We start from the raw sequence: 14810 nt of genomic DNA on the forward strand, positions 1-14810 counted from the left end.
GGTTCCGAATTAGTTGAACTTTTTTGCTCTTCCACTACTCCAGGATTTCCCTCGCTACCCAACAAAAAGACAACCATTGATGCGATTAGTGCTTACATGCTCCGGAACCGCTCATTTCGAGTTCGCTTTTCAAGGAAGTTCAAAGCATCAAAGCCGAAGAGAAAATTGAGAAAACTTTTTTTTTCCCAACCAGCGATTGCATGATAAAACTTTCACCGGAAAAGTCACAACGCAATGCCCAACCCAACGCCACACGTGCGCACACACACACACGTCGTAACACAAATTCTAATTTGAAAATGGCATCGAGCAATAACAGTGCCAAAACAACAAACACATTTCTTTCTGTAGTTTGGCTTCCTTGCCACAGTGCCGTTAGTTTTAATGTTCGATCGGTAACGAAAATGAATGTTGCACTAATGGAATGGTTTCCGGGCGGATCGAGTGCTTGGAAAAATTAAAACTAATGATTGAGCATAAGAAACTTTTTGTGAACACATACAAGTCCGTTGGCTTTTTGGTTCGGTTAGGTAAGCATGTATTAAAATTGATTTTAAATATTAGCAAGACTTTTGAACCTAATTTCTATAAACCAAAGTGTAACCCACAACAACCGGAAACGATCGCTGGAAGTGGTGAGCATGAAACGAAAATGAATTGAATGCAAAATTAATGAACATAAAGCACTTAACGTGCTTCCAATTAGATTGTCGACCAACAGCTACCAGGCGCCTCCATTCACGCTCATCCATGCGCGTATACGCGACCATTTAAGGCAGCACGGTGTGCTTTTTGTCTGAGTTTTCCTTCGCTACAAACCGAGCAATATACCGTACCGTACGGTCTTCTCGGAAGGTGGACAAAACTACCGCCAAGTGATTAATTAAAATTAATGGAACGAGAAACCATTGGGCGGAAAGCAGAAATTGAGTCGTTACCAGCGTGACAGCGAAAACTTAAAAAACCACGCGACGCTACGAGTGTGAAATGGCGCTTACAGAATCATTCTCATGGTAGTGGTCACGGTACGTGTCTTCAAAAGGTCACGAACAACTTTTTTCTTTAAATAAAATTATTAAAATACCAAAATATTCTTTAAAATCGTAACCTTCGCTTAGCATTGCTTACTGCAGAAAAAGGATCTGATTTTTCTTTTTCTAGTTGAGCCAACTTTGGATCATTAAATCGTGCGTTCGCTAACTTGTTGAACAAAACCGTGAAAGCAACAAGCAGCTTGAAAATGTGCGTGACACTCGCACACTTACATACATCCGGAAAAGCACACCACTCCGAGGAAAGCGCACGTGGGCGAAAAATGCTACACAACCTGACGCTCTCCACTGCGTGAAAAGTTGTTCAAAAACAGCCATAAATAAAATTCCACCTAAACGACGCACCGTAAATCTGGCGACCTTACCCCGCATTCGCCACGTGCACTACAATCTCGGTAGAGGGTAAAAGCAAGGAGACCTTTTAACACCGGACTAGTGTAACTTCGCCCTGCCAAGGTAAGCTACATTTCACGCAAAATTATTTACATTCTCGCACAAACGCACACACACACACACAGCAGAGAGAAAGAGAGGGACAGTGAATTTAGCGAACGACGACTGAAACAACTAAAAGTTTACTGCGTTATGGCTTTAAAAGATACTCAAAAGCGCAACATCAATGGTGGGTAACATTCCGCTTCTGGAATAAAACAGTTTAGTGTTTATGGAAAAGCCTTCTGCTATGGCAAAGCATAAAAATAGAATCCATAGATAGGCCAAATAAAAAAAATCGAACGCAGGGTCAAAACTGGTACTCGAACGTTAAATACTTTACGTCCAGAGTAGCCCCATTAAATGTTAACGACACTTTTCAACTGCTTCATTCGTGCGGACGAGAACGGAAAAACCTTAACTTTTGATGTTTGCAAAAACGCTTTTTTGCTTTCTTTTCTATTTCAGGACCACAAAAGCTCCCACAGAAACTGCGTAGCAAGGGGCTAGGCAACATTCGCGTTGCCAAAATGGTGGAGCTTGCTTACCGTCACACAATATGCTGGTAGGTAGGGTTGATAAACAGGGTTTAATTAATTCCTGCAAAAAAAAGATCGGCGACGCAGATTTTTTTTTGTTTGTTCCTACATTTTTTATCGTGCAAACATTACAACAAGGTGCCAAAAACATGCACAACATCGAAACGAAAGAACACACTCTCGAACGTTCGTTCGTTTTCAACTGCCACTGATAGGGAAAGGATAGAAGAAAAGCCTTTTCTCCCCTAGAATAAGGCTTTCGTATGCCGAACGAGGTGGAAATGAAAGATTATTGCGCACAGCAGCAAACACCGTTCATTTCCGGTGGTTGAGATATAATTCTTCCCGTCTCAAAACTGCGTAGTTGCGTTAAGTTTCCGCTCACGTAAGGTGTCGTTTTGATCAAATTAATTATTAGCCGTTCCAGGTGGTGGATGTGCTTAGGGAAAGAGTACTAATAAAGCGCCATAACTTTAATTTGAAGTAAATAATGAACGCATGCTATAAATCTATTTCCATGAATAGCATTTTATTGCTGATACGCACGACATAGCTTATGAAAGCTTTTCTCTTAGCCAAAAGCTTCAACAAAGCTTCAACAAACTTACTGTAATGAATTTTGTAATTTTATGTTCGTGACGCAAATTCTGAATCAATTTTATACACAAGAACATAATTTAGTAAGGAAGGTTTAAACTATTCTCAGGACGTTAAGATGCCAAAACCGTTACAAGAAATCAATGAAAAACAACGCAAGACGTCGCAGAACATCTACGACGCGAGAAATGACGGGACAACTAGACGCCAGTTATTTGCTAGAGCAGCTTGTACCTTATAGTCCTTAGCCACACAGTCACTGGCGCTCGCGCGCGCCCAACAAATCGAGCTCTGAGAGGTCTTCGATGGATGTCGTTTTGTGCGACGGTGTGCGACAGGACAGGATGAAATATTGTCAACCCATTCACTTTCATTAGATTCAGTTACGACCCTGCCAGCCGTCCTTGGCGTCGGGATTGGCTGTGGTGTGCTTTTTTCGGCTAAACTTCTGGATCAGGACAACATATTTTCCCCGAGCACCCTCTTGCTCCGTGACGCAACAAACAACAGCAACACCAAAAAAAAAAGGAAACCTTCCAAAACACTTTGCACATATTTCTTGGCTCCACATCAATGGTGGAGCTGATGGCTCGAGGAACGTCCGTTGCTAGCACCGCACCAGCCGCGAGCTTGCTTTCGCCATATTTACGGTTTATATATGTTGGCGCTGTTTGCGATAAAGTTATGCGACTCGTGCCATAATCATAAATTTATTTGCTCGGATAAAAATATCCCGATGGCTGGCTGGACGCTTTGGAGACTCTTTCTCTCTCTCTCTCTCTTTCTCTTTCTGTGTGAGACGGATGCCATTGTATGACTAGCGTATCGATATCGAAGCGTATAAAAGAGCTAGAAATCACTCAAACTGGTTGACTTTTTGTTGGGTAGTGAGTAGAAATGGAAAACCCGAAATGGAATAGTCGTTCGGAATGTTATGGTCGGGACAATATACAGCTTTATGCATAATATTTCTTCAAGGCGTAATCGAACAAAAGCCTAGCTTAAGTAAGTCAGTATGTGGAAAGGACTGTGAATAGCAATGAAAAACGTTATTACAACAATACAACAAAACAAATATATTCTTTATGTGTATTAAATTGAAATAGGGCTCAAAGTACTGCATTCATTATCATTGTTACCAGCTTCAGAATCGTCTTTAGTATAGCTAAAGCTAAAGCTTTAGTATAGCTAGTATAGCCTATTTTTGTATTATTGCTATCGATAATTCAGAGGAGTTTTAATTGACTCCCTAAATCGAACAGAGAGAAGGCAATCAAAAAACGAGCGTAAAATTTTTACTCCTGTACTCGCCAAGACTTTTCGCTCCGAAATCTTGATCGTAATTTGTTCGAACTCTACGAAAGCTGAAACAAAAGTGAAAGTACAATGCCCAAGTCCTCCAAAAAACTTCACGTGTGCGAGGAAGTTGGACAAAGTTTCCAACCGTTACGTAGTAATTTTGGACCGAATATTAAAGAAGCGAACATGGAACAAACAAACAAAAAATAAAAGATAAAAACCATTAGCACTTCCTGAGCAGCAGCGCATCGTCACCTTCTTCTTCTGAAGGAAACATGGCTGTCAGGGGATGTGCTTTTCGCTCCTCGCTGAACAGTAACGCCACTAAGACACCTCACAAAACCCATTCTCCGCGCGCAAAGCCTGCGCTCTAAATCAGCCAAGATAATAGTGGTGTATGGGAAAACTTCTACTTCCGGCGGGCCTGTTTTCGCTTCGTTTTCTGCGCCCAAAAATGGTTTGTCCCCAAACAAAAAGCCCCGATGTGTTTAAGCAGGAGAAACAGATTAGTGTGACAGGCCATTTTTTTTTGTTTGTGGCCCACCATCATCAGCTTTGAAACAGGGAAGTCTTCCCCTCTTAGCGCCATCGATGGTGGTGGTGATTGTCTCGTGGGTTAAGAGAGTTTGTGGCGATGAAAATGTTTCAAAAACCTTCACCGAAGCAAGAAGGATTTCGTTTCGTTGGTGTCAGGTTTTCTTTTTCGAGTGCATCGAAAGCACTGGGGACGAATCTTAAAAAAGACGCATCAGATTTGTTCGGTCCATCTTTACATTCTTTTCCTTTTTTTTTTTTTGTTTAAGATGAATCGTTTGGAAAACCATTTCCCCGTCGAGCAGCTGTCAATAAAGGAGCTGAGACGACAAAACTTTAACACTTACGTTTGCTGTAAGACTTATCGGCCGGGATGTTGCCGTTTGGTTCCAGTCGGTCGAGGTACTCCTCGGATGTGTAACCGTTGAAGGGCACTTTACCGCCACGATTGTGACCATGTCCGTGGTGATGATGATGGTGATGCGGATGGTGATGGTGGTTGTTCTGTTGCGTGGATTCGTCGCTTTCCTCGCGCGATATCGCTGTAAAAAGATGCAAGAAAATAAGAAATAATTAACTCAAGAGAAATGTGAAAATTTTGTGATTTTGTTATCTATGTTTCGTTATCTTCGTTTGGTCGAGGTTTTGTTTGTTTATAATTTGAAACTGTTGATATAAATTGATAAATGAATATACCCACAAAACCGAGGAAGATTTATTGTAATGTTAATTAATTAGTGTAGAAATACTCAGACATCATTAAAGTTTATTGACGAAAAAAATGTCAAGAATAGGACCAGAATAGCATGGGAAACCCAAGCAAACCCAAAACAAAGATATTGTTTGTGAGTCCTCTCTACAAAATTAACCTCTTGAGAGGTTTTTTACACGTAAATATTGCCAACAGCTCAACTAGATACTCAGCTCAACATGACACAAAAAGCCGTAAGAACATTTTTTCCGCGTTCATGTAACTCGCACACAACACGAAAACGCGCATAACGCACAGCTGCACAATAATGGACAAGTGGCCACTACAAAAACCATTCTCCGATTAGCCATTTAGCAAGTAGGTTGGGATTTTGCGAAACACAAAGACGAGTACCTAGCGAAACAAAACAAGAAGCAAATAATTGTCACCAAGAGCTTCAGGGGTGTAAATTGTGGTAGAACGATATAAACTGAGCTCGTAAAAAATAACAACATTTCCAAGGATGCAAGGACGAACGACGAACGGCCATAGTCTGCAATGTCTCGCGTATCTGTGAATAATCTTTCCAACTTTTTCCTCTTGCTCACCGTACACTGCTTAAATGCTGCTATTTCTCCTGTTTCCACTAGTTTTGAACCACTTTTCACTTCACGCGTGAAAGACTTCATCAGCATTCATCAGCGCGGTGAGCGCGTACGGCGTTTGTCGGCCGGCATGGATTTTCTGTCAACCCACCCGTCGCAGTGACGCCTCGGGAAAAAACGTTGATTAATGACACTTCCTTTGTCGGTGTGGGGCACAGAAATAATGTCCTACCAGCGCATTTTGACAACACATCCTTCTGCATCTTTTGTTTAAGTGTCCGTTTGCGTTAGTACGCTTGGTTTATTTCACGTTTTGTTTTTTTATTTTATTCTGGCGATGAAAAGGACATTCATGAAAAGCTCTAAATTAATAGAAAAAAAATATATTCATTGCTGTTTTTGAACTGACGCACTTTACAGTACTCAATTTGTAGTAAAATATATTAAAATTCTATTAATAAACTTGACAATTCAACTAGCAAATAGAAAAGTAAACCTCATCAAGCTTCTCTACCGTGAAACGTGCCATGAAATATTCTTTTATAAGACTCCTTTGCACATAAACACTTGACCTTAAGTTGCTTGTTTGAGTCCTTGAACATCGACGAGGTCGTATAATGCACTGCTATTCATCGTTAACGAGACGGTCAAAGTCTAATATACGAAACCTAACTGACAGGGAACTTGGTAGAAGAAAAAGTCACATCTCGCTTCGCACAAGCCCACGAGGACACATAGCAAACTAACACAAGAAGACTTCGGTCTACTTCCTAAACCAGAACCAGCAAGGTAGGTACCGTGAAGAAAGTAAACTGCATGAATGAATAATCGTCTCCACGGGGCAATCGAGAGAACCGCGCGCATTTTCCTTGACAAGCGGTTCAGCGGTCCATCGTTTCCGGGTACCGTGCTGTAGACCGGGTACGCTGAAGATGACAGCATGATACGGCAGGATCGAGTCAAATTGGCCTATCAGGGATTTCACGGCGCTGGGACGCCGTAATGCCCCGTGTGTCCTTAGTTATCTATCTAACGAGCTTTGGGAAAGGTAGAGCATCGCTCCAACGGTAGAGAGCGAGGGTGATGATTCTGGCTCAACCCTGGGCGTGACCAGGCGGAAACCAAAAACTGGGTCAATTACTGGCCAACAGCCGGGCTGCTGACTGAGCGAGACGGACCAAGTTTTTGCCGTATCATCGAACACTGAACCACCGACTGCATTTCGGGATGTGCCCGGGATATAGTCCAGGCAGATGTCGACGTGCTGTGGTATAAGAATGATGGAAATTTAAATTTAAATGGATTTACACCACCACCTTTCCGCTACACGGAGCTCCCGGTGTATGTGGGTAAGGGATTTTGCTGTCACTCCAAAGGTAATCTATGGAGCATGGCACGATTACTGCCCACACGTGGGCACAACACGTCACAAGTATGAGTGTACCCGTTTCCGGTGCTAACGATTGCAGTCCGGGTTACTTCGAGTCCCAATACACCATGACCCGGGCACGGCCGAGTAATGAACTTTGTCGCTCTCCCTTCGTTCCGATGTGTTAAATGGCGCAGTCGTTTCTGGTTTGTATGCAGTTCATTTTCAACACTTCACCGGTCCTTGACATAGAAACCAAGCCCCCCTCCGGAAGAACTGACGTATAGCATCCGAACGGACGTTCGGTGGACGTTGATAGCAGGGTTGAGCCTGCGGTGCGATGTGACGCTCTGATCGTACTCAGAACAACCAACAAAAATAGGACGCGTGTACAAACACACATCCCATATATCGACCATTACAGCGAAAAGCGGGTAAACATAAACCGACCTTGGGCGTTCCTGCAGCATCGAGATGGTGTAGGATGCTGCTGAAATCAGCACAGAACCTATGCAAACATCGTCAGCTTCGCTTGTGAAATGACCACTTTGGACCGGTAGAACAGCATAGTACGAGAAACATTGAGTTGATAGCACATCTGTGGGGAAACGCGTATGGTGAGGTAGATGAATTTATTCAGCCCGATAGACCAGAGAAGTTCTTCGTCCCAGTGAAAGGCCAGCAATGGAGAAAATGGTGTACAGCCAAACATTATTAGTTAGCTTTTCCTCCATGCTCCAAGTAATCAAATATTCGATTGCATACAAAACGAGCAAAGGCAACAATAAAAACAAACTTCACACTGATTGGCTTCTTTTATAATAACTTTCCTCGTTTTTTGGTAGAAAACCTCAGAAGCAGCCAGTACGGCCTCTTATCCATTTAGCCCCTTTGAGCTGCCAATACGAGCCTGAACCATTTTTGGACACTGTTTTCTATTGGTTTTTTGGGTATGTGAGGAGTTTTGCTGGCACATGGAACGGGGAAAATCAAATTTTCGAATGTCCACTTTATGGCTTTCCGGTGTTCAACCACCGGTCAATTCGAACCACTCCTAGGGTTCGACAGGTTGATTAGTTTAGAGCCATTGTTGTGCAAGCAAGCAAAAGTTTTTCACGTGTGTTTGTATATATTTGTATGGCTTAAGAGCTATCCCCCGGCAACCCAACCACCATACCGGGAACATCAAAATCAAAGAAAATCGTCTATTAAATTACTTCCAAATCCATTGATGTCTCCTGAGCTGTAGCTAATTTGACCGGGGATCTTTTTTCCCCGGGTGAAGAATGTTGTCTCTATTATCTTTCCGTTTTCTTCCCTTATCACAATCGATCAAACCGTTCAAGGATAACGGCTGCAGCTCGCCAGCCAAACGCTAGTACTGATGCTGAGAAGAAATTGCACGTGGCAGTTGTTGGTAAAAATGCTGGGAGTTTATTCGTTAAGAGGACTTTCATCTTAACTTTCCGTGACAAACTTTATTAGGAACTTTGTGCAACGACGCCCAGTTCCGATGGTTTGGTTATTCGTTATGGCGTTGTTTTCGAATCGGTGCTTCCGTTAATTGCGAAACATTGTGAATAATACATTCCTTAACAGGAGAATCCATTAATTCGGACCACTTTCAGAAGCGGTGTTTGAAAAATCCTTTGTCCCAAACTGAGCTTCAAGAATGCATAATAAAAGACTGTAAATAAACTATTCCCTTTTTGAGGTACAAGCAAGTCATCAGTGAGATCGTGATAAGCAGTTGTTTTATGAATTTTTTGTTGGAAACAAATTCCGATTCAACCCACAATGTCCAATGGTCCGCCGCAAGCAAAAGTAAACTTCCATCCCACGTCAATCGAACCATCAGGAGACGGGGTTTTGTCTGGTACGTGATCGACTATTCGACTTGGGCAAAGTAATTGGTGCTCTACAAATTACTCTCATTTCGGCACTGCATGCCTTCCGGCCAGGATCGAGCACTTTTTTCATGCCTTTATTATGAATTCCTAGAAACTCAAGGAACACAACCCTGGGGTGGGAATATTTTGTTAGGATCGCTTGCGAGGGATTCAAACCGACGGTATTGGTGTTAGGAGTCAAATCCTTACCATAAATAGCCGCAGGTCCAGCCATTCGATTACATTCTCCGGCTGCTGATGCTGCCCCCGCCGAACTGCAATAAGCATTCCCACCAGAGCTTAGCGGTCTCTCGCAGACAAAGTTGGTTTCCTTTTGTTTCCGAGCCCGAGACGTGATCCAACTTGACAACGAGCAATCTATTCGGTCCTACTCCACCCCCATCCACCGACGGCTGCAGTCAAATGAACGGTGAAAATCATTTCCTAGCGCGTGTAGCACGACCGGCAATGAATAAAACAGTACGGCTGATTATGTCTTGAGCAACGCCACAAAACATCTTCATAAATCACGAACAAATATGACTCCGCCGTTCACGGCTCACGGCACGGTGCGAAAACTTGTCATATCCGTCCATTTTTGGTGAGGCATTGGTCGTTTGTGTGTTGGGAATGTCTGCTACGGTCTTCCTCTCTATCCAGCGAGCGGGAAAATGTTTAATTGAAAAGTGGAAAATTAACTTCACAAACTGCTGTCAAACGATTGTATTTTAATTAACCAGTCATTCGGAATCGTTTGCGTTTCACGGCTGCACCCCCTCGAACGTTCCGACCGTGAGCTTTTGCGGTTTGACGTTTTGGGGAAGCTTTGCTCCGAGCAGTCTCCCCGGTGGAACGGTGGCAACACCAAAACACAATGGAGCAAAAGAGTACGGGTCGTGGATATCGGGAGCCATCATTACGAGCGTTTATGCGAACAACTCTTTCTCCCGGGTTTTGCCGGCTCACGAGCAGCGTTCGAGATTCATCCTCGTTAGCTCTAACCGCCTCCCGAAGCCATAGCGACCGCGACGGGGTGTACCATGTTTTCTGAGATGTAATACTACTTAAAAGAAAGTTAGTGGTAGCACTTAGCGGGTACGAATGATCTCGCCGAGCCTGGGTCACGAGATGCGAACGTTATTGCATGATTCCTATTCGATCTTCTTGTCCCCTAACCCAACTACACGCCACAATCGTTGTTTCATTTCAAGCGCTGGAGTGCATGGAAAGATTTTGGAGGTAGAGATGTAGATGAGTTTATGAGTTGGGAAAATAATTTTCCAGACGGAAAATTCAATAACCAGCAAACATTGTGCCACCCTCCCCCGGAAGACACGTGCGATGATGTAAAACTGAGCCGTTTGGTTGAGGTTGCGAAAGTTTGTCAATGATGCTTAATGGCTGGAAATGACGCATAAAATGGTAAATAAACCGTGGCAAGCAGATGACAATTATAGTTTATGGTTCGAGCATGACCAAAGCTCTCTAAGTACCGGCATGGAGTTCGGAGATTCATAAGCTGTTGTACTGTCTTCAAACACGTTTGAATATGATTTCCAACAAACAATGATTCAACGAAAACCAATATCCTCACTTGAATGCCTATCAACGTATTAGAGCACCAAAATCGATTAGTCAATCACGTGGAATTAGTGTTCATCGCATCTGTTTGCCTTCTCTGAACACACGTCGCATTAAAAGACGAACCCACGTCAAAGCCGTCACACAGCTTTTAAAGGTGTTTAAAACATCATTAATCTGCTCCGTGAGTGATGACTTCATATGCTGTAGAGCGCTCGAAATTAAGTCCGAAACAATTCCACACCAAACAGGATGAACGATTAAATTACCATTTCATTGTTGTACCGCGTAACCCGGCCAATGCACACAAATCCTAATGCTAAACTCTATCCAGCAAGCCCATTTTACGCTGACTCACACTCGTTTGTGCGCCGCACAAATGGATGCTTCCTGTTTGTCCGTTGTCACGCGGATTTAAGCGCAAACCTACCGATCAGGAGCACACACACACACAAACGCACCGGCGGATTACCTCGTGTAACGTAATTGCAAAAAGTAATTAAACTAATTGCAATTAGTCTAATTGCTGTGAATCAATTTATTTATGTCACACGTTGACAATGGCAACACGATTCAAGGGCCCGTTGTGTGGCTCCTTTTTTGGTTCTCGTGTCCTCGTTTGCAGGGCTATTATTTTGCTGTCCTGTTGTCTGACAACTGTTTCCTTCGGTTTCCAGTGTACAGGAGTCCCTAGCCGGTCGGTTCATCTATTATTTTGATACTGAGCTAGTCATGTCGTTCGATAATGACGATACATAACGAACAGTGGAATTGATAATATTTTCTTTAACAAGTCTTTTCAATTTCCTGGAAAAAGTGGAGCAGATTTTGCTTACGACCGTTGTTTATATGATTTAAATAATTGTTTAGGAGAATATTGTTTTACAGTTTGAAGAAATAAAATCGAAACGATTCTGCTAACAACGAACTTTAAATATCCCGATCATCATAGACTGCTAACTTCCGCATTAGCTAGCAAACGAGAGAGCTGTCGTCATTCTGGGAGCAACAAAAAACTAACCTCAATGACTTTTGGAGTATGCTGCTTGCCACCAAATATTTCCCTCTAATATCTGCGCGTTGATTTCGTGTTATTGATATGACATTCCATGGTGCCGTGAATTTCCGGCACTGAGCGTGTAGGTTTCGCCGGTTACCGGCCGACACCACAGACACGGTGGGTAGGGGGTCGTTTTAATTAAAAACCTTCCCGTTGGCGTATGTACCCGGACCGCAACAACGATGCCACAGCGAGTGCAGATTTATTTGGCATTCCGCTTTAGTCACCCAGCATCAGAGAGCAAACCGAAAGCAGTATCAGCTAGTATGCAACATTGTATGGGATATACGAGACCAGATAGCTGGTACCCGCGGCAGTTAGATCTGAGTACAGATCGCGATTCTTTGACTGTATGCAGAGTATTTCCCCACTAGCAAAAGGCGGAAGATTTCACCGCTACCAACAGTGAACCGACATCAAGAAGCGTTCCCAAACTTACCGCATCATATGTCAACTGGAGCATAACCACAGAAGACATACAAAGTTGCAAGTGCGTATGAGGTGCATCGTGATAGTTTGCACTGCTCTATGCTGTCAATTAACCAAAACTACGAGTTTTTATTCTTTTCACATTGAAATTTTGATTAGAAAAATTCTTTTCCGCCCACAACAAACACAAATTTTTTATCATTTTCTTGCTTTCTTCTATACGGACTCGAACACTACGTGTTGTACTCAGTTTTGTGATTTACGAGCGTTATTTCTTCTTATCACGACGCTATTTCATTAATTATTCCACAGCCATAGTGAGACTTCGATCTCAAGGACCTCTGACCTCCTGAATGTTAGATTTTTCCTTTTGTTGGTTGTTACATATTTCGTTCGGGCCAATAATTTCTTGACACGAATTACTTCGAAAGGGAAATGATGCAAAGAGACGCCAGTTAGGGAGTTTTGTTGCTGAAAGGTTATTTTTTGTTGCGTTTGTTCCTATCCTTGGTCTGCGGTGAACTTCACCGATAACCTTCTACGCAAAAACAATCGTATGTGAATGAAATACTAATAAATGAAAGGGCAAAACAAGTAAAACCGACATCGAAAGAGCGCTGAGGTCTACTCTACTGGTGTTTGGTTGAGGTTGCTGCTTGTCAATATTCTAAGCACGTATTAGCACGAGACGAGAGCTGTACGGATGTAGGAATATTGAACATGCCGCACGATGTTTCGCTTTCATTAATTATTATGGCTTTTTGGCCATGGTTTGTAACGTTTTTGAAATTCTTTGTTGCAAGGAACACCATATATCGTTCGATAATGTATATTTGTGATTTGTTGAGGTTTTGTCTATAAAATTTTCAAGCAAATAATTTGTATTTACATACATTCCATTCTTCGCCGTCATGTGCAACGAGGAAGGGCTCATGAATAACTCATTAAACAAATGTTATTGAATTGTATGTGCCTGCATAATTATAACAAGATTAATTAAAAACTTAAACTTTCCTTTTCACGATCGTAACTCGATATGAACACCCGATAATGCAATTTAATAATTAAAGTAAGCACAAATGATGCACTCGCTGCTCTCACAGCTACATTATTTTATGCAATCTATAAATACAATCATAAAACAAACCGCGTGCAAATTTGAACGTCCAATGTATGCGGGTAAGCATAAAAGCCTGTGCAAATTGTTAGTTTTTCACACTGCACCCTTTTGGCAGACGATATCTCGTTGTCTGCTGCTCCGAACAACATTTTAAATTAACTTAATTAGCACATAAATCCATTCATGCGGGTTGCAGCATATCAATAAAACATCCTCCCTTTGCCAAACTGCAGTAGGAAAGCAAGATGAAAAAAAGAACATGATCGGAATTTCAATTGATGCAAACGTTTGATGCACCGCCTTTTTGTACGCTATATAGTTAGTTAAATTGATAACAATTGGGAAAATTGCTCCCAGCCGGTCTCACGGAGGAGTTGCTAAAATTTGGTCAATTTATTTAATCAATGCGTGAGATTTTTTCTTCCCCTACATTGATCGTCACTATTTTCTTGAGGAAGTGGTTCTGTTTTCCATCCTTTTAAACTTTCATTTAACAACGGCAAAAAAGTAATCAAAACGGAAATAATTCACTTCCGAGCAAACTAATCAATCAATCAAACGCGAGCACCGTATGCTGACGGCTCTTTATGCACGATTTAATCTATGCCAACGAAAACGAGAAATAGACGGTCCAGGCACATACTGCCGCCCTATTGCGCCTTACAATATGCTTCAACTGCATGGAAATGGTTCCTCGCTTACCCACAAAACATCTTAAAGATTCCGGCACAACACAATTTATTGACATAACTCATACACCGCGCTCGCTTTCGTACGACACGAGAACTGGGATAAGAGCAACCATCACCATAGCACTAACGGCATAGCAGAGCAAGTCTTTGAAGGATTGCTAAGGACTTCAACACCTTCCTCTAGCCGCGAGCTCGGCTTGACGCACCCGTCCGGGCACACACATTTTCCATCATGTAACAGCACTCACCAGCAGATGGTCGTAATCGTTGCGCAAGCACATTTGCGTGGTCGTGTTGTGTGTGTGTGTGCTTGTGTGGAAAGTTATGGGCTGCCTAAGGTTCCCGAAGTAAAAAAAAAAATCGTCGAGAGTCGTAGCCGAAACCGCCAAGCTGGGATTCAATCTCGTTTTCGTAACGGCCAACACTGTTTGATTAGACCAATCAATGTTTATTGAAACAGCTGTGGCACGCCACAATTGCTTACATCCATGAACAACTGGGGTTTTCTGTGTTTTTATATGTTTGCTTTTTGGTATATTAGGTTTGCTAAAGAAGGCGTTAGCTTTAGGAGTAGTTGTTATAGAAAGAGATTTTATGTTAGGAAAATGTTAAAACTATCCTATGCTTTAATGTATTGTTTTAAACTGAAAAACAAAGAACGATCATTCGATATATTGTTACTGGGAAATCAAAGGCATCTTGCACTATCTTCTTCTTCCCCATGGCTAAACAACCTACTTGATCATGCCGGCCATCGAGAAGCCTACTAGAGTTATTAATACCACATATTTGGATAGTCAGTCTTCACTGCGGGGGAACGATACGCATGGGATTTGAATCCCGGTCCTGTTCACTGTCAGTCCTGAAGAATAGAAAACGGAACGTGACTTCCTGTTCACTGATTGTGAACCACAGTTTCTG

The 14810-nt window shown here is 42.4% G+C and overlaps 2 protein-coding genes across 6 annotated transcripts in view; both read right to left on the minus strand.

Moving 5' to 3' along the window:
- Positions 1 to 14810, minus strand: part of LOC126562245 (protein henna) — a 754155-nt gene that overhangs the window by 724935 nt on the left and 14410 nt on the right. The window lies entirely within an intron of this gene.
- The window catches only part of LOC126561939 (cyclin-dependent kinase 14), a 118673-nt gene that overhangs the window by 30134 nt on the left and 73729 nt on the right, over positions 1 to 14810 (minus strand). For both annotated transcript variants that reach the window (XM_050218320.1, XM_050218321.1), the window contains exon 3: positions 4801 to 4995. In XM_050218320.1, the coding sequence (XP_050074277.1) occupies positions 4801 to 4995 (195 nt within the window). The remainder of the gene's footprint in view (positions 1 to 4800; positions 4996 to 14810) is intronic.

This window comes from Anopheles maculipalpis, chromosome 3RL, assembly GCF_943734695.1.
Source record: "Anopheles maculipalpis chromosome 3RL, idAnoMacuDA_375_x, whole genome shotgun sequence".
In the NCBI taxonomy this organism is placed as follows: Eukaryota; Metazoa; Arthropoda; class Insecta; order Diptera; family Culicidae; genus Anopheles; species Anopheles maculipalpis.